General features: G+C 36.9%; 1 protein-coding gene across 1 annotated transcript in view; it reads left to right on the top strand.

The window, feature by feature from the left end:
• LOC126092273 (microtubule-actin cross-linking factor 1) overlaps positions 1-18,148 on the top strand; it is a 497,641-nt gene that overhangs the window by 387,327 nt on the left and 92,166 nt on the right. The window contains exons 72-78 of the mRNA XM_049907790.1: positions 1,280-1,434; positions 1,782-1,793; positions 4,974-5,247; positions 12,022-12,351; positions 14,656-14,877; positions 14,990-15,312; positions 15,856-16,000. Coding sequence (XP_049763747.1) covers positions 1,280-1,434; positions 1,782-1,793; positions 4,974-5,247; positions 12,022-12,351; positions 14,656-14,877; positions 14,990-15,312; positions 15,856-16,000 — 1,461 coding nt within the window. The remainder of the gene's footprint in view (positions 1-1,279; positions 1,435-1,781; positions 1,794-4,973; positions 5,248-12,021; positions 12,352-14,655; positions 14,878-14,989; positions 15,313-15,855; positions 16,001-18,148) is intronic.

Genomic DNA, 18,148 nt, shown 5'->3' with positions numbered 1-18,148 from the left:
TACAGTGGGATAAGACTCAGTACTCTGAGCCTATTTTGATGTTTGAAATATATCCAATGTTGCCAATAGTGTCTGACAGATAGCTATGGAAGATCAGAATTGCTGCATTGTTATTGCCCTGGCAGTGCATCAAGGCATTCTGCAGATGTTACAAGCATCTCATTGGGGGTTCTCCTGAATTAAAGCGCCGGTCCGATGTGCCTAATAGACAAGCAATTAATTGTCCCATTGAGCACATTGTGAGAGCCTGTTCAGCATCATCTTACAACCAGACCGTCCCACCCAAAAATTTTCTCAAAGGCCTGCGCCATAGCACCCTTGGGACTGGGTGCTGCATGTAGATTTCACCATTCCCTTGTCAGGGGACATGTGGCTGGTAGTGATAGAAGTTGTACTTCAAGGAAGGCAGATGAACTACCTTGGACAAGTGAACATATGTTTATTGCTTTCCAGCATTTCAAGAAACCAAGAGAAAATCTCTTTAAATAATAGAAACTGATAAACAAGTGTCCATTGTTCATGCTTAGTACTGAACAACCTACACACACAATTCCTTATCCGCCACTTCCAACAATAAATGCTACTAATATTCTCATCCAAACCACTTTGTAAATTACCTCTTCCACTCACTTGTCCCAATTTATTCCCTTTATTTCAATTAATATATTTTCAGTGCCTTGTTAAAAATATTTTACTTAGTGTTATTACTGTTATTTCATGTAACTGTTTATAAGTCTCATTTCTAATGTTGTACCCATTCATAATATTGGATCTTTAAGGACAAGTTTACCTTGTTCAGTCATCCCTTGGAATGTGTCACCAAATTGTCCTATAGTTTGATATTTAACGTGTCATATATTTTATCTAACCTAAATATTTTACATCACATTTTCATTGAAATAATCTCCTTTTAGTCAAGCATTAACAACTGTCATCTTCAGAACCAACTGAGATACTCTGTAGTTGCACTATTTAAAATGTATGATCTCACAAAAAAATCTCACAGCCACATTTGTTTATCTTAGTACTTGATGTTTGTGTGACAGCCGAAAACAGGTTTGTAAAATAATACACATTGCAGAATATTACACCAGTTCTTAAATATAAAATATTCCACCAAAAACCAACATAACAGCCAGTTAATGCAGTTATATATTAATGTAACAGTTTTGATAAAATGCTGGCTTAACTAACGTTGTTATATACTAATATAACTGTTTTTGATAAAATGCTGGCTTAAATGCTCTAAATTAAAAACACTTTTATTTGCATTCCCTAGAACTTGGTGGAATTTCTTGATAGTGCAGAAGAGCGCTTTTCATCAATGGGAGCACTTGGGTCTGACATTGATGCTGTCAAAAAACAAATTGAACAGCTGAAAGACTTCAAGGCTGAGGTTGACCCACACATGGTCAAGGTTGAAGCCCTGAACAGGTAAAGTAACTCAGTGCAATCTTCTTTATCAAACTGTGTAAAATATTTTGATGAAATTTGGGTGTAGTACTAGAATATCTTTGAATATGTTTAACTTCCTTAAGAAAATATTAATTTTACTGTTGAGAAGAATTACACAGTATTGCCTCTATGAATAAAAATCATGTAAAACTTTGTAAGAAAAACACAAAAGTAGCCACTGTGCAGAATGGATTTAGTAAGTTCTTTTTTTGTGTGTAAAATATAGTTGATTTTGTATTCTACATGTATTTGTTAAATAGTAGTATGAATAATCTAATAACGGACTTTTCTTTTCTTTCCACTTGATGACATAATCTGGCCTGCAGGGCTCTGAGAAGGCAAGTTACATTATTATTGATTTTGAAGCAGAAATGACTGCTTGCTGATTAGCATGTTTTGTTTTTGGAAAGTGCATGGCTGTTTTGCGTGAAATATATTTGCCACTGAAAGAATGAACTAGTGATTATTCATATGAGAACTTATTTCCCATGATGTGTTAACAAAAGGAGAAAAGTTCATAAATTCCCTGATGACAAGTGTACAGGTTATTTCTGCCAATTGTGTTACAACTGTTTGTGATTTTCTTGTGAGTGCTTGACTAGACTTTACACAACCATGTAAAATTGTGATGTATAGATTGTTATAAGCAGAAGTGGTTGAAAACTGGTTTCCTCTCTCTTCTGCTGATAAAACCATGATTTATCTTTGTCACTTTTATTTATTTAAAGAAAGAATCTGATGGAGCCAAAATCCTGATACATGACACAACAGTTTTAAATAATGTGCCACTTTTGAATTAACCTTTCTGAAAGCTTAAAACTGTGTGCTGGACTTGCACATGAGCATAGATCTTTGTATTTTGCTTGCCTTCTTTTTTGTGGGCATTTCATGGATAGAGAACTACTTTTCCAAACTGCGGGATTGGTGCTATTCTAAGATTAACAGGTGTGTGTCAGTTGAGTGTGACAAACAGTGGACTGAAGGTTCAAATTTGTCAATGAGGACTTGTCACATGGTTTTACTGTAGAACATTATTTTGTGTGCGAGAGAGCGAGCGAGCTCTTGATTTGAGTTGTGGTTCAACATCAGCAAGTAATTTGTCAGGAGAGTTCATTTTACTAAACTGTCCACTGAGGAGCCACATGTTTCATTTATTATTATGTGGTCATGTACAGTGTATAAAGTATGGTATGACAGTTTATTTGAAATGTAATGCTGCTATTGAGAGGCTGTAGAGTTTGGCCCATGTGTGATCTCAATACCATGGTTCAGGTTTCATGTTAAACCATAGACCCCACATAACTGGCTGGGTTAGCTGTTTCTCAGGTCATAAGGGAAAAGGGATGTGCCCTCATGCCTAGTAAGGTGCTGTGGTGTCCAGTTCAACGTTCAGGTTGATTTTTAAATGTTCCTTTATTTTCACATTAATGTCTGCTCTTCTTTATCAAAATATTCCTGTTTCTGTTAAATTCTGGAGAAGTGGTTTTTTGTTTTATCTAACTTAATACAACACTAGGAAGTTATAGGTGGGTAAAAATAGTGGGAACACTAAAGGTGCCTGCTCATTGTGTTATTAAGACATTGAGCAGTGTCTTCCCTTGGAGTTAACTGTCAAAAATACATGAAACACACATGGCAGCAATGGGTCCATGAAGCTGGCCAGCACAACATAGTGGTGATCATATATGTTTTTGTTACTGAATTCCGACAAAGATTAGCGACAGTTTCAATCTTATTCATATGCCTTGTTGGTCGCTCACTTTACCTGCCTTCAGGTCTCAGTAGTACTGAGTGAGGTGGTAAATATAAAGCCTTGGGGCTCATGTTTGGAAAGAGTGGGCTTGAATGTCCACGTAACCATTCTGATTTAAGATCACAACAGATGGATGCCAAATGGTCCCTTAAGTAAACTACAAGTAACTCTGTAAGGTTTCTTTTCCATCTGAGCAAGTGCTGCATCTTTTATTCGCCTTACTGTGAGTAAGACTATTCATCATTAACCTGCCAGTCTTATTTTCTTCAAAATTTCACGTTGTTTCCACTTTCATTTTGGAACATTTGGCCTGTGATTGCTTGTTTTAATAATAAATTCTGCTTGTAAACCTTGTATAGTTGCTTCACATTTATTGTACAGTAAATACAACATTAATAAAATAATGACAGTATTATGAAAAAGATACATTGCTACTCACCATATAGCAGAGATGGTGAGTAGCAGATATGTACAGCAAAAAGCCTATTGAGCAAGTAAGCTTTCGGCCAAAAAGGCGTTTTTGTGTGTGTGTGTGTGTGTGTGTTTTTTTTTGGGGGGGGGTCTAATTCAGATGAAGGCCTCTTTAGCTGATAGATTGCTTGTTTGACAATCTTTTTGTTTTGCATATCTGCGATTCAACATCTCCACTATATGGTGAGTAGCAATCTATCGTTTATATTGTCATTATTCCATCCTGGATTTTCCAGTGTTAATAAAATAGTGTTCCAAATAACTGAAATCCGTTTGTTTATGACTTTATTTCAGTTGTATCACATACTGCGTCCCTAGCTTCTGCTTTATGCTAAGTGAGTGCATAGACTTATACATGACATGGCTGTAAAATATTAAAGCTTTAATATTCAGTCGTTAAAATGCTCTGAAATATTTACATTCATCATTGAAGAATTTGTTAATGTTGCATGACAGATATTGTAAATTTTGCATGTCCAACAAAATAGTATATGACATGCGAAAGGCTGTGGTATTTATTAATTAGTTTTGCTGTGAAATTGTGAAGTCAGCCTATTATTAGTCTCCTACACCCCCCCCCCACCTCCCTTCCCCAATCTTTTGGAAATATTTATGGGACAATGTATTTAACAGAATAAATTCCCTGATTAGTACTTGTAGCATTTCTTTTTCTGTAAACGGAAGATGGAACAGGGAATAAAGGAGAGGTAAGGGAAGGAACTGTTGACGTCAGCTGCATGAGGATTTTAAGCAGAACCAGCAACAGTGAATCAAATTGTGTGCTGGACCGGGGTTCGAACCCAGAATCGCCTGCTTAGTTGGCAGTCGCGTTAACTAATGCGCCATCCAGACACAGTGTTTATCACAGTTGTGCGGAATATCTCAGCACACCTCCTGGCCAAGCCACGTTTCCATCTGGCACTGCCTATCCGCAGTCCCTGCCCATGTCCTCCATGCTGGCTACTTTGAGATTCCCACAGGAGGAAAAACACATTTGTACACCTGCACTGAAGGTAGTGGATTCACTGCCCGTCAAGGCCCATAAATTATATGATGCATGATGTTTGTTCTTTTGGACATGTCTAAAAGAACAGACACCATGTATTCACATATTATTTCATTTTCATTTCTAAGCAGTAGGGAACATACTTCTTTTACATGTAATGTATGCTATAAACATTTTTTGTGCCCTATTACAAAATAAAATTAATGAATTTGATAATTTCTCTTGGAGAAAAATAGGTTAAAAGAGTGAGTGATAATTAAGATTTCTAAATATTGATCTAATTTTTAGGCAAGCACAAGAACTAACAGAACGGACTAGTGCAGAGCAGGCAGCTGCAATAAAGGAGCCTCTGTCAGCTGTCAATGTCCGATGGGATGAATTACTGAGGGGTGTCGTGGAGCGCCAGCGCCAGTTGGAGAATGCTCTGTTGCGGCTGGGTCAATTCCAGCATGCACTGGCAGAGCTTCTGGTTTGGATTGATAAGACTGATAATACACTTACTGAATTGAAACCTCATGCTGGGGACCCTCAAGCACTAGAGGTTGAGCTTGCTAAGCTAAAGGTCAGTATAATGTTATCATCAATAGCTAATTTACAAATTATATTGTAACACAAAGAGTACATAAGTGTGGCATAAAAAATTGAATTTTCTGCTCACCACTCAGCTGTACAGCGTTATAGTTGTTTGCAGTCTAGAATCTCATTGTCGTTAGGGAATATCAATGATATATTCTGTTTTTCATTAATAAGGTCTTAGTTGCTGACAGTGACACAGGGATTAACCCTTTCACTGCTGCAGACATACTGCTGTTTGCGTCCCTTGCTGAGGCAGCTTTCATTATGGCTGTACTGCTCGTCAAATGCTGGTATCTGTGCTTAGAGATGGCATTCCAGCTGATGTCAAATACTTATCACATGACTGTTTGAAAACTGTTAGGTCAAATTTTTTATCTTTGCATGTCTTACAGTCTGATATATTCACTCGATAAAGAACTGAGGTTCTTTTTATTATGTAATACTTAGTGTATTGCATCAAATTAAGTAAAACATTGTACAAAATTTAAAAGTGTTCACAGCGGTAAAATCCCATTGCGTAAACTTCGTGTGTGGTTGATTTTACAAGGTGTGTAAAAAAAAAAAAAAATAAATAAAATAAAAAATAAAAAAAAATTCGCGATCTCCTGGTTAAAAACCACTTTTTCTCACGTGAAAATTCACTTCTTACAAGGTGAAAATACACTTTTTCCATGATGAGCAACAACGTACTTTCCTTCAGAGCCGTAAATCTATAAATCCTTTGAATGGTAAAGGTTTTATACACTAGCATTGAACTTCCCAGCACTTTATAAAACGAAACTCGGAAAGAGGGGGTGGAAGGGGGGTGCATTTTGCAAAGATTTTTGATATGTAACAGCATGTATGCTGCATATTATCATATTACCATACGCTGCATATTTCCATATTATGAAAATATAAATTCGAATTCCACCATACACAGCATGTTAGTTTCCGATGTATTGAAAGAGAGATTGCAATGCGCTTTTGGAAGCTAATCATAGCTTATTTCACTGATTTCACCAGTCAGTGACAGCAGATATTCAGAGCATAGGACATGTGATGTCATCAGCTAATAATAGCATCACTTTTAAGTAGCGTGAACACAGAAACAAGAAAAGTTAATGGTTTAAATGAATGTACATAGTATAGCACAAGAAAAGCTAAGCTGTGATTTAAGAAAATCATTACACATTCTGAAACGTAACATAATACATCTTGCATAAAAGGAAATTTCGTTTGAAAATAATGCTTTTCAAAGAATCATTTGCAATATTTTCCTGCGATCTCTTAGACATGGGTTCGTTTCAGTAGGTGCCAGAGTGCGCCAGAAAACAGGCGTTACTGTGCATGGGCAGCTAAGATGTCTTAAGAAGCCCGTATGTTTGTGCACATATAGCATTAAGAGATATTACATGACATCATAAAAGAAATAGGACATCAGAGGATACTCGAAGAGCATGGGAATTTCGTAAACCGTACTAAAATGCATAATTCAGCTTAAAGGACATGTTCATATGTCCAGATTCACAATGAAGTCAGCACCAACCAGATATTAAGCTTTTCAGTGTGCTTTTGAGAATGTAAATTTTCTTGGAGTACCAGTACTGTATTGTCTCATGTTTGGTTCTTTTTTGTGGCATAATACCATATATGCCAGAAGACGAAAATGTGCACTTGAAATTGAGTAAACCGTTGAAACTAGCCAATAATTTGGAATGAAATACTTCAGTTTCTTATAAATTGACTGCATCTGCGGAAAAGATTAATAAAAGCCACATTTATTTAGCAGACCGCCAAAAATAACTTCATTATTGTGCAAGGCAATTAATGCTTGACTACCAAAAACATGGAAAGAAAATTAGACAACTGAAACCAATAACATATTTTAGCTTTCTGTAATTATGTGAATGTTGAATGTATTTTAATTCAGTTGATAGTTTCCAATCACAGAAATCCATTTTGTTTTGAACTGTAAACAAAAAGGAAACAGTAAACACACTAAACATAAACACAGGTCACTATCACCCACCCCACCACAACCCAGACATTCTCTGTGCATGCGCGAATCTGGCAGCTTGGATGCGCCAAAAACATTTTCCTGGGTTGTGAGACTGCCTCTTGCTACTGCTGCAGCCACAAGCAGGAGAAAATACTGCTCATACACAGCTCAAGTGCGCATGCGCATGAGTCCCCTGGTGAACAAACTTAATGTAAACAGTTGTGATGCCACACTCATCAGATGTTATTAAGTATTCCATAGTCTTTGTCCTAAAGCATCTGACACATTTTGCTTTTGGCAGGCACTTGTGTGTGCACTGTGTTTTGTTGTTGTAAATGGCACATTTCCTTTGCAACTTAAGTTTTATTCTCTCATTTATGTTTTATTGCTGCAGTAGCAGAATACTGTAAAATTCTTTGTTAGACTATCAGTTCTTAAGTCAAATACAAAAATTTAACTAAAGACTAAAACAATGAAAAATTTCCAGAATTACAAAAAATTCCCGGTTTTCTCCTGGATAAAAATATTCCTGGGTTTTTCCCAAATTTCGTGTTTTGTCCTGGAACGTATCCACCCTGTTTTAACACATGCATTACAGTACATGAAATGTAGATAAGATATCTTAAAATGATTCAGGATATTGAAATGAGGCTATTTGCAAATGGTATCATCGAATGAGGCACATATCAAACAATCGGAAATTCAGAATGGAATTTAATAACATTGTGAAAAGGAAAGTTGCTACTCACACTTCGTGTGATCTCGGTTGGCTGAGACCGCAGTTTTGTGTGTGTTTCTTTTTTTAAATGACTTAAAACTTTTGTATTCACTGAAATATGAAAGCAACTCATTTGCAGCAGTGAGAGAGTGGCAGCTCACGATGCATTCAGATATCCATAGCACTGTGGGAAAACCCAAGCGGCGCACTTACACATGTCCACGATGCCTGGGGAATAGCATAGCAGGACATGTATACATGCCTACAGCAGCAAAAGGATTAAGACTCTTAGTTGCTTAGTAGTTTGTGAATCTACACATAATTGTACAATGATACTAGAAATGACAGCTTGACACAGCAATAAAATGTAATTAAAAGATAAGCAAACATACAGGTGCATAATTACTTACAGATATAGTTGATTTCAGAACTAAGTTTGCAATATTTATTCTATCACAACACACACACATACACTCACTCACTCACTCACACACACACACACACACACACACACACACACACACACACACACACCGTTTTGTTTGAGGTCAGGACCATGTTGATACCCAGCCTCTGAATAACATTCATTAGTATGTTCTTGAATCAACAATTCCCCTGGATTTATCTGAGTCGATGTAGTTCTGAGCAGGGGTATAGGTCCACAGCATCCTTTAGCAATCTGAGTGAAAACTGAGGTTTGAATTAACAAATCAAAACCTTATGGAATGTTTGTTTATTATGAGCATAAAAAAAATGCAAATCAATGCACTCGGATATGGTTGCCCTCACTATAAGGACAGATTTTCTTTATATTTACCGATCTTAACCTTTTTGATTATTTAGGTAATTGTATGCTGTACAGTGCATATTGTTTAAGAGAGATGCCTTAACTGCCTTTTAAACGTGTATGTATTAGTTACCTCATTTATTTACTTGGACAATTTATCATATAGTTTGGTTCCCTGACAGAAAATATTGTTCTGACATTTTAATTTGTCCAGTTTATGTAAGCTAAGATAATAGTGTGATGATTACTAATGTTTCTTGTGGACTATGTTGATATTAGAATTAGTGAAACAGATCCACTCTTAAACATAAGACAATAGCAGCATAATAAAAATGACTGAATCAACCAGCTTAGCCGCACGGGGTTAGCCGAGCGGTCTAAGGCGCTGCACTCATGGACTGTGTGGCTGATTCCGGCGGAGGTGTGAGTCCTCCCTCGTGTGTGTGTGTGTGTGTGTGTGTCCGTCCGTCCTTGGGATAATTTAGGTTAGGTAGTGTGTAAGCTTAGGAACTGATGCGCTTATCAGTTAAGTCCCATAAGATTTCACACACACACACAACCAGCTTGTCCTGATTGTGAGCCAGAAAGAAAAATAGTGAAAAACAGTGCTATGTTTCATCTTTGATTTAAGCAAGAATTCACCTGTCCAGTATTGTCATCTCAGGACTCCGTCTGTAAGACCAGTCATACAGATGCTGTACTCTATTTTTTTGCTTAATAAATTGATGTTGCCTTATATTTACTTCGTTTACTTTTTTTTATGTGAATGGAATTTTGATATTAATACTGTGTGGCAAGTCTGTACAAGTTGTCACACATTAATATTGCAATTTTCTGATAGCTCATCCGTGTTGGATGGCTACTGTGTCTGAGCAAGTTTAAGTTTGGCGTAGAAACTGCATGTTGCTCTTTCACTTATGATAATGAGCAATAATTTTCTGGTCCTTTACTGGTGCTGCACATCATTTCACTGTTTGAGACCTACTTTCGGAGCACAATATTAGAGACAGATTTCAAGTAGTCACTGAGAATTGAATGAATCCACAAAGTTGTCCTTGGATGTGAGTGAAGTGATTCATGAATTGTTTGTGGCATTGGTGTTAAAGATGGTTTGAGTGAGAAAAGATAGTTTGAAATGTGCATGTAGAAAGCATCTTAGCAATTTAAATTGTAAATCCAGCTGGAGAAAGTGTTGACATAAAGTTAAAAGAAAAGGCTACCTGAAAATTATTTAGCTTAATACCCTCTTCGTATTTTTCTACTCTTCACATTCTGTTCAGCTGGCCTCTGGTGAAATATTATTCCTACTCTCCCCCTATCAACCTGATAATCTTTTGTAGTTTTAACATGAATGTAGCGTTCTCATCCTCCAGAGAGATGCATTTTATGGATTTTTTTATTATAACTGGGCAAAAGATTTGTGGTAGTATCATGGGTTTGTAGTACAATAATTTGAAATTTTTCCAATGGGATTAGAAAATACCCGAAGTGTACAATATGTGATTTTCAATGTTATATGTCACCTTTATTACAAAAATAAAAACGTGGCAACAATGTACCTTCTCAGCCAACCAATTTGTACAAAATACATAGACGTGCATGGTTGGAACAAATTCACAGTTAGGAATTGTAATGTGTTGAAATAAGTCATGGTATTGTATATTATTTATACTGGTATATTATTTATACTGGTATATGCTTTGGAAGGGGCTGTGGGTTTGAGCAGGTTTTAGCAGATATATGTAAGAATGATAGTGATAACAGATCAATTCTTGGAAATGGAGATGGGAGTGATGCTGATGTAAATGTGACAGGACGATATACAGGTCAGAGATGAGGTGGGTGTTAATGAATGTGAAGTTGATGATAATGGTATTCAGAAAACTAGTGTGCCAACTCCTCTATCTAGAAGAGAACAGATATGTGACATAGTACCACCTGACATTTGCAAGCAACATGTGCAAGCAGACTTTGAGGATGCCGTCTATCACCAATCATGTGCAGAGTGTTAATAGTAATGCATACCAATAATCATACAGAAGACAGTAAAATTCTATACCGATATCTTGAATGCTGGATTGAACTTGACTCTACAGAACTACAGGCATTTTTTGGTCTACTAATAACTGGTTTACACAAGGCATGTGGGAAACCTTTAAGCGAATTTCGATGAGTACGGCTTACCCATTTCTCAATCCACGGTGAGCTTTTCAGGATTTCGTGGTATTCTGATGCCCTTCAGGCTCAGTGATATACTTGAAAGGTAACTGATAATGATAAACTTGCTGGACCTGTACGGGCTGTGTTTGAAATGTTAATTGATGCATGCATTTCATCTTAAGTCTCTGGGTGTCACATTACAGTTGCTGAGTACCTCTGAACTTTCAGGGGACAGTTTGCATTCAAGATGTACCTTCTTTCCAAACCTGAACAGTGCAGGATAAAAGTGTGTGTTGCTGTAGTGTGTGAGATGAATTATCTCATAAATGCACAACTGTATACAGGGAAATCTGCTGAATTAAGTGACATAAAGCATGAGAAACAAGTGGTACATGATTTAGTTGATCACCTGAGGGGGAGTGGTAGGGTCATTTCCACTGACAGTTTTTTTACAAGCTTGCAACTTAATTATAGCATGCAACTTAATTATAGCATGCAACAATGGAATTATAATTTCTACCATGTATATGGGTCTCACAATAATTCATTACTATTTTTGCGAAAATATTTTACTCTTTATTGCCATATTGTTGCTAGAGTCGCTTTGGGACAAAAAAAGACCCCATACATGTAATATGTTTTTCCAGAACTCATACCATGCGACAACTAGGTCAGGAACCAGACTTGCATTTCAGGGTGCCAGGGCTCAAATCACTGCCCCAAAATCTCTTCAGGCGAATGCCAGGATAGGTCCTTTTAAACAACCATGGCAAATTTCCTTCCCCTTCTTGCATTGATCAAAGCTTGTGCTCTTAATGGCTATTTAATCTTTGGTGTTCCTTTGACCCCTTTTTTTATTCTCTCCAGTTCAGTTCCACTCCAGTGGAAGCATTAACATCAGTCTGCACAACAAAAACTTCAACTTGCACCCAGCCCTACCTAACATATTTTCCAAAATTATAGAAAGTAGGTTTAGTGATCTATTCACTCATTCGTGCTAATGCCTCTTCATCTCTTTTTCCTTTACATATAAAAGCCAATATTTCTTAGTGTGTTTTTTTTTTTTCACTATAAGAAACAAAAAAGTTATGTTGTTTGTGGTTCATCTTTCTAGGTATTGGTGAATGATATCCAGGCACACCAGACGAGTGTTGACACCTTGAATGATGCAGGCCGACAACTGATTGAGCAAGGGCAAGGTTCAGCTGAAGCAGGTGCTACTCAGGAGAGGTTGTCACAGCTAAATCGCAAGTGGCGTGATCTGCTGGACCGAGCAGCTGAGAGACAACGTGAGTTAGAGGAGGCACTAAGAGAGGCTCAGCAGTTCAGCGCAGAACTGCAAGATCTGCTCTCGTGGCTAGGTGATGTTGACGCAGCCATTGCTGCATCTAAACCTGTCGGTGGTCTACCTGAAACTGCGTCAGAACAGCTTGAAAGGTTTATGGTAAGTATAAACTATACATAATTTTTATGTAGTGTTTCACATGGCTGCAAAAGACAGTTAAGCTGTAAATGAGATTAAAATGTCAGACATTTTTGATCAGTTTGGTTATTGTAAATATTTTTTACGGTGCAGAATGTGTCTGCATTATGTCAGTCGTTAAAACAAACTGTGGTATTGCTAGCCATATTAATGGCGAAAAAAAAAAACTTGCATGTTAGCAGCCATTCATGTTTTTCCAAGTCATTGTGAATGCGAGTCCATAGTTGCGTGTGAGTTTTGTTTAGCACTGTGGGTATTTGTGTGTATGAATAACCTTTCTCAACTTGTTCACACATTCAAAATTATGACTGGATGATACTGTTAGTTGTTGGTTACTGTGCTGCAGAGAAAAGATAAGAGATGTGTGCTTCATGCTGTGTTTATATAGAATATACAGTTTACACTCTTCTCTGTGTGCAATTTTATAATAATTTGCGGAACTCTATAGAAATTGCATTACAATATCATGTGCTAAAAGCTACAAACAATAATAAATAATAAATAATAAAGACTCTCCTGTCACTTTGCGAAATTTATGAAAATATTAGGAAAGTATTTCTTATAGAATACTTTCGTTATGTTCTACCAAGTACCAACAGAAAATTCAGTTAAACATACAAACTTTTATTTTTCATTTGCTAGTAATACTGTTGGTTATAGTATCATGAAGTGTGCATTATTAAAACACCTACTTTGAGACAACAGAATAATTTAGTGATGTTTTTTGAGAAGAAATTTTTAGACATTGACTTTAGTTCCTATTGGAACTTGTTTAATGTGCAAATACTGTATGTAAGATATTTGGAAGTATGTCACCTGGAAGCAAGTCTTGATAAGCTATGCCCGACACATATGCAGGATTTATTTATTGATCAAAAGTTTTGAACTGTGGGAATTCTGCTTTAAAAATAAAATCCGTGTTCCAATAAATGCGTGGTTAGCTGAAGTACACATCATACTGTTGTCATTTATTTTTGATGCGTACAGGTCATCTTAAGTTTAAATGGGTGGATCATCATTTGCAAGAGATATTTTGAAATCCATTATTCTCTCTGCTAAACCAGCAAATTCCTCTTCATTTGAACTAGATTTCATATTAGTGTAAAAATTGTACACGTTTGAGCTTCTTGCTTCATGATGACAAAATGTCTTTCAAACTTGGCAGCTGTAGCACTATCACCGCAGTTAGTAAGAGATGCTTCTTGGCATTGTTAATAAAAATAAGCCAGTGATATTGATCTTTGGATTTTCCTTTGTGTTGGTGACAGAGATGTACCAAAATCTTCTGCTCCATTGGAAAAATAGGGTAAAATAATGGCAGCTCAATTTGATTGACACAGGCATTTTTCATCATAGTTTTGTGTTGTAATTAGATTGTACTTAGTGCTAAAAGCATTAATACAGTTACCAAACACATAAAAATGTAATGGCCAACACATGGAGAAAAGACTTGATTGTAGAAATGAGGTAGATTTTCAGTTGTTAATAAACTCTTGAAACTGAGTGTTAGTGCATATTATGCTGGTTTCCATGTTGTTTATGTAAGAAGAAATCTCTCTCTCTCTCTCTCTCTCTCTCTCTCTCTCTGTCTGTGTGTGTGTGTGTGTGTGTGTGTGTGTGTGTGTGTGTGCGTGCGTGCGCTTTTCTTGTGCACCACATTTCAAAAGCTTCTTTTCTCTTCTTGTTTGAATTGCATCTCATCGATTTTTCATTTCAGCATAAGGCTACACTCCAAATATCTTCAAAAAAAGACTTCCCAATACTTACATCTTTATTGGAGGTTTCTCTGCTATGCGTAGTAAAATCTTGACAGCTTCATAAAAATCTTAATTTGAAATAAAGTCATCCTCTCATTGCTTTCTGTGTTCAATATGATACAGGTTGCTTGTAATTTGATTATAACATATGATGTGTGCAATGTGTAGTTAAAATTGAGTACAGAAATATTAATGCCAGATATAGAATGTGTAAACAAATGGGTATTAAGTAGAGTTATCGTTGATGATTGAGGTGCATGTATAAGAATTCTAAATTTAGTTGACTAGAAAGGTCCAGAGAAAATAGACAGATCAGCAAGAACGCACAGTTATATTTCCTGGTGTATATGCAAAGCTCTTGGAAACAGTTAACCAGTATATCTGATAATGTTAAAAAATAAAGTAAGTAAAACCATCATGTAACTGACTTCACAATGGTATCTTGAGATTTAACAGGCAAATATTCATTTTCCATAACTAATTCAATATTGTTTGAATTCACCCACAGGAAGTATTTAATGAATTGGAACAGAATAGACCAAAGGTTGAGACTGTACTACAACAAGGCAATGAGTACTTGAAGAAATCTGGTGCAAACACAGGACATCTTCAGCACAATCTGAAGACACTAAAGACACGCTGGGACAGTGTTACTGCTCGTGCCAATGATAAGAAGATAAAATTAGAAATTGCACTGAAGGAGGCAACTGAATTCCATGATGCATTACAGGTATGTTGTTTTACATAAAATTGATTGCAACAATGATAGGCTGATTTTGTCAGTTTTTCGTTGTGTGTTGTGAAATCCTTTCTGATGATGATCGTTTCTATCTCCATTACAGTCATTTGTGGACTGGCTGACAAATGCAGAAAAGACACTGGGTGGCTTAAAACCTGTGTCACGTGTTATGGAAACAATATTGGGGCAGATAGAAGAGCACAAAGCATTCCAGAAAGAAGTGGGAGTTCGCCGCGAAACTATGTTGAATCTGGACAAGAAAGGAACTCACCTGAAGTATTTCAGTCAGAAACAGGATGTGATCCTCATAAAAAATCTGCTAATTTCAGTTCAGCATCGATGGGAACGAGTTGTTTCTAAATCAGCTGAGCGCACAAGAGCTCTGGACCTTGGATATAAAGAGGCCCGTGAATTCCATGATGGCTGGTAAGAATCTCCATCCAGTAAGAAACTGAAGTAGTCCCCCCTTATTAAGTCTTTCTGTGCCTTCTCCATTGGTTGTTGGTGTTTGATGGTGATGGAACTTCCTGTCCAGAGGTTGATTACCTTTTTTTTTACCTCATATTTTGTCACTTTGACCATTAGATGCTCTTCCCCCCTCACAGCACCCCCCCCCCCCCTCTCTATCTCTCTGTGTGTGTGTGTGTGTGTGTGTGTGAGTGTGTGTGTGTGTGTGTGTGTGTGTGTGTGTGTGTGTGTTTTTTTTTTTTACAATGTAAAAGTCGATTAAGACACTATTTGAAACTCTCAATCCTCCTTTCCAATTGATACTTTCATTTTTCATAACTACGTGTACAGTGGTGACTAGGGTTTGTGTTTTAGTAACACATGCATTTATAAAAATTTATTTGGTTTTGTATAATGATTTTTACATCAAGAAAAGTGAAAATGTCTTTTTCAACAATATTAAGACACAATTTTTCTGCAGTTTTTAAAATTAGGTTACAGTGATGAATAATGTGGTTTTAGGTCTGCACTGATGACATGGCTGGAAGATACAGAAAGAAATTTAGATGAGCTTGCAGAGGATGTTGCTGCTGGCAATGATCCTGAAAAAATTAAGACCCGTCTTGCCAAACATAGAGAATTCCAGAGAGCATTGGCAGGAAAACAGGTACATTTTAAAAGCTGATAACAAATACTCCAAATGATTTATTATTCTAATAATAACTTTCCAGTATTTATAATCCACTCAGGACTTTTCATTATCAAATTCTTCTGAATTAACTGTATGATATTACTATATATAATGTTCTCAGTCTTCTTGCCGTGTCAATTTAGAGTAAAAATATGAGCTTCCAGTGAATACCACAATTGTTTTTGTCAACAACAACTGACTGTCATGGCTGCTACTGTAGTAATCTTTCGTAACCAATAAATTGCCTGTGGCAGTTGTTCTATGTCATTTTGATATGATATTGCCAAACACTGAGCTGTGTATGTAATTGAAGGACACCATACTCTGTTCATTGTAAGAATAAAACTGATGTAAACATTATGCCATGTGTTCTCCCATGTTTGATTGAATCTCACTGGATTTCGTTTCACGTGGAGCGGAAGCCAAGCTGTGTCCAGCACAGTCAAGTAAAATTATAAGGATACATTTTATGCTGTGTTACACGCACATAGACTGAGCGATAATGTAGGACAACAGCTGTACCAATGTATTAAACTTTGACAGCACTGGCCAGCCAGCTGGTCCAACTAACCTGCAATGATATGAACAGTTGCAGTCCATACATAAAAAGAGATGAGCAGAGAAACAATATTGCTTCAAATGTCATTTAATTTTTAAAGTGAATGAAATAATATTCGGTAAAACTCCAGCACCTAGGCTCAGTTTTTAGGCGACCAGATGGAGAGCATAAAATGCTCTTGTTCTCACCTAACATAGTATTCTAATTACAAACAAGAGTGATCAAAATTCCTAACTTAAACAAAGGGTAATTTTTCTGTGTGGCTATGTATGATGCTGAAGCATATTGTAGGGATTTCACCTTACTGTTGAATACTGAAGCCTCTGGAGGTGTTAATTACAGTCAGTTGTCTGATAATCTCTCAGCTCCTTTCTTATCTGAATCTGAGATATACATTTCAGTTCTGGAACTGTCATGTGTTATGTTGATAATGAGTTAATCAATAACAGAGTCCACAAAAACTTTCAGGTGCTGCATTTTTTTCTCTTTTTGTATAATGTGCCATTCTATATCTCGCCAGCGTTCAGAAGTGACATGAAAAAGCTGAATGTGTTAGTTCCAGTACGTTTGGCAGCTTCACAGTCTTGTTATTTCTTGTGACAAGTCCCTTAACTTGGCTCCAGATCAGTTTTGTTCGGTTCTTATTGTGAGACTACATCTATGATATAAAACAATGGACATAGTCCAAATAAAGAGAATTTGGTTTTTCATTTTTGCCCTAAAAAATTAAGCTGTTATGTTTTCGTAATTTAAGCAATCTTTATTAACAGTCTTTCATAAAATATCGATAATTAAGAATTTATATTTGAAATGAAAGCAGGAATTTTGAATGCAATATGTAATTAGAAACAAGATGTCTTGCATTATTCATAAAAAATGATGATGATTTTTACAATTATGAGATGCAGGTATTTCAGACGGGATTTTTTTTTTTTTGGGGGGGGGGGGGGGGGATGACTAAGTGGTGACTTGAACCAATGACCCATGAAGTGCACAGGTTATCAGTCTCATACATACCAATTCTGCTGCACATTCATTGCTTATTTGTATCCAGTACAGTTACTCAGAAATGGCAAAGCTGATTTTTTTCCCTGTAAATTTGTGAAAAACATTAAGAAGATGTTATAACCTTTAATTCACTAATAAATTGCGTGGATATACAAACATAGAAACAATAGTGGGTTTCATGCTACCAACTCCGTAGCTGTCACTCCACTGCCGTGCCGTGACATGCGGCTGGCGCCGTTCATAGCCAGGTGGCGCTCCCGCGCTCAGCTGAGCTGCGGAGCGCCTCTATCGCCGTGTTTGTGTACTGACGTAGCGGCACTTTTAAATCTCGTGGCACTGTCACAACACTTTTCCCCCCTTGAAAAAAAAACTCTCACTTTCTTGGAGACACGGACAATGCGGAGACATCCATGGCCTCTTGGGAGACCCCGAGAAGATCCCGCGGAGAAACATGAGAATATGGTCGAAAAATGTCCAGGACGGAAGCCTGTGCGTGGAACGTGCCTCCTGGACGAGATGATGGGTGAAAACTCCGGAGCAGCATCCATAGGTGTCGT

This window comes from Schistocerca cancellata, chromosome 7 (assembly GCF_023864275.1).
Source record: "Schistocerca cancellata isolate TAMUIC-IGC-003103 chromosome 7, iqSchCanc2.1, whole genome shotgun sequence".
Taxonomy (NCBI): Eukaryota; Metazoa; Arthropoda; class Insecta; order Orthoptera; family Acrididae; genus Schistocerca; species Schistocerca cancellata.
The sequence above is the reverse complement of the archived record's forward strand: the minus strand, read 5'-3'. Positions and strand labels throughout refer to the sequence as shown.